Source organism: Lycium ferocissimum, chromosome 4 (genome assembly GCF_029784015.1).
Source record: "Lycium ferocissimum isolate CSIRO_LF1 chromosome 4, AGI_CSIRO_Lferr_CH_V1, whole genome shotgun sequence".
Taxonomy (NCBI): domain Eukaryota; kingdom Viridiplantae; phylum Streptophyta; class Magnoliopsida; order Solanales; family Solanaceae; genus Lycium; species Lycium ferocissimum.
This window is the reverse complement of record NC_081345.1, coordinates 49,660,766-49,661,939: the sequence shown is the minus strand read 5'-3', so window position 1 is coordinate 49,661,939 and position 1,174 is coordinate 49,660,766. Positions and strand designations below refer to the sequence as shown.

The 1,174-nt window shown below is 34.4% G+C and overlaps 1 protein-coding gene across 1 annotated transcript in view; it reads left to right on the top strand.

Moving 5' to 3' along the window:
- Nucleotides 1-923: 923 nt before the first annotated feature.
- Nucleotides 924-1,174, top strand: part of LOC132054152 (F-box/kelch-repeat protein At3g23880-like) — a 5,989-nt gene continuing 5,738 nt past the window's right edge. Inside the window, exon 1 of the mRNA XM_059446210.1 lies at nucleotides 924-1,117. Within this exon, the coding sequence (XP_059302193.1) occupies nucleotides 924-1,117 (194 nt within the window). The remainder of the gene's footprint in view (nucleotides 1,118-1,174) is intronic.

Below are 1,174 nucleotides of genomic sequence, written 5' to 3'. Positions count from 1 at the left end.
CATAGTTTAAAATTTGAGAGTCAAACTTCTTAGTTTTGATCATGAATTCAGACACAAAATCTTTAAATTTTTGAAATATAATTTATATATTTGAAAATTACATAAAAAATACTATAGGTCACAATAATTAATAATTTAAAATATTTAAAAGACATAAAAAAAATCACGATCAAAGATACAATTGTTTAACTCTCGAAATCCGAACTTCACCACATAAAATTGGGACAAAGAGAGTACTATTATTAACGCAACATGAAAAGTTAAACAATTAGGTAGCAAAAATTGAGGAAGATAAAGCATTTAAGATTAAAAAAAATGTGAAGTAGAAAAATAAAGAAAAAATCTGAATTGAAAAAGCAAAAAGAACAGTATCATGTAATTACCCTTGTGAAGTGCGTGAATGATGGCATAAATAGAAAAGGTGATTGAAATAAGACAATAAAAAAGATTTGGAAATTTTCTCTGATATTTCATAATGCACTGTGCACGTATTTATACACAAGAAAAGCATCTATCCTAACAAACTTGTAAAAACCTAACCTATTGCTCACTGCCATCTGTACAAAAATATTCCCTATACAATGTGACTAAAACATATGAAAATAAATCAACACTGTACAGCTGTTATCTAATGTTATTTTGTTTTTGTGACAGGTGTCCCTTTTCATCCGTTTTGTTATTTGCCGCGTGTGTTGTCCCCAAAATTAGGCGGGACCTTGAAGTCATTAACAAAACTCTTATTCTTCATTTTCTCTTTCAAATTATGTGGGTAACAAATCAGTGGAGAATTCGATGATGAAATTCCAACACCCCCCCCCCCCTTAAGGTGGAGGGGAGCTGTGCGACGCCCAACTTGTGAAGATCGGAAAAGTGAGAAGGCCCGGTCAACAGTTTGGTGAAAATATCGATGAGCTGGGATGAAGATGGAACAAACGATAGTGAAATCAACCCAGAGATGTACTGTTGGCGAACAAAATGGCAATCTAACTCGACATGTTTGGTTCTCTCGTGAAAAATGGGATTCTTCGCTATATGAATCGCTGATTGACTGTCAGAATGCACCGGAACTGGCAACGAAGGTGAAACGGAGAAATCAGCAAGCAATCTCACCAACCAGGTGAGTTCTCCAACCACACGGCGCATAGATCGATATCATTTCAAATGAGGATAAAGA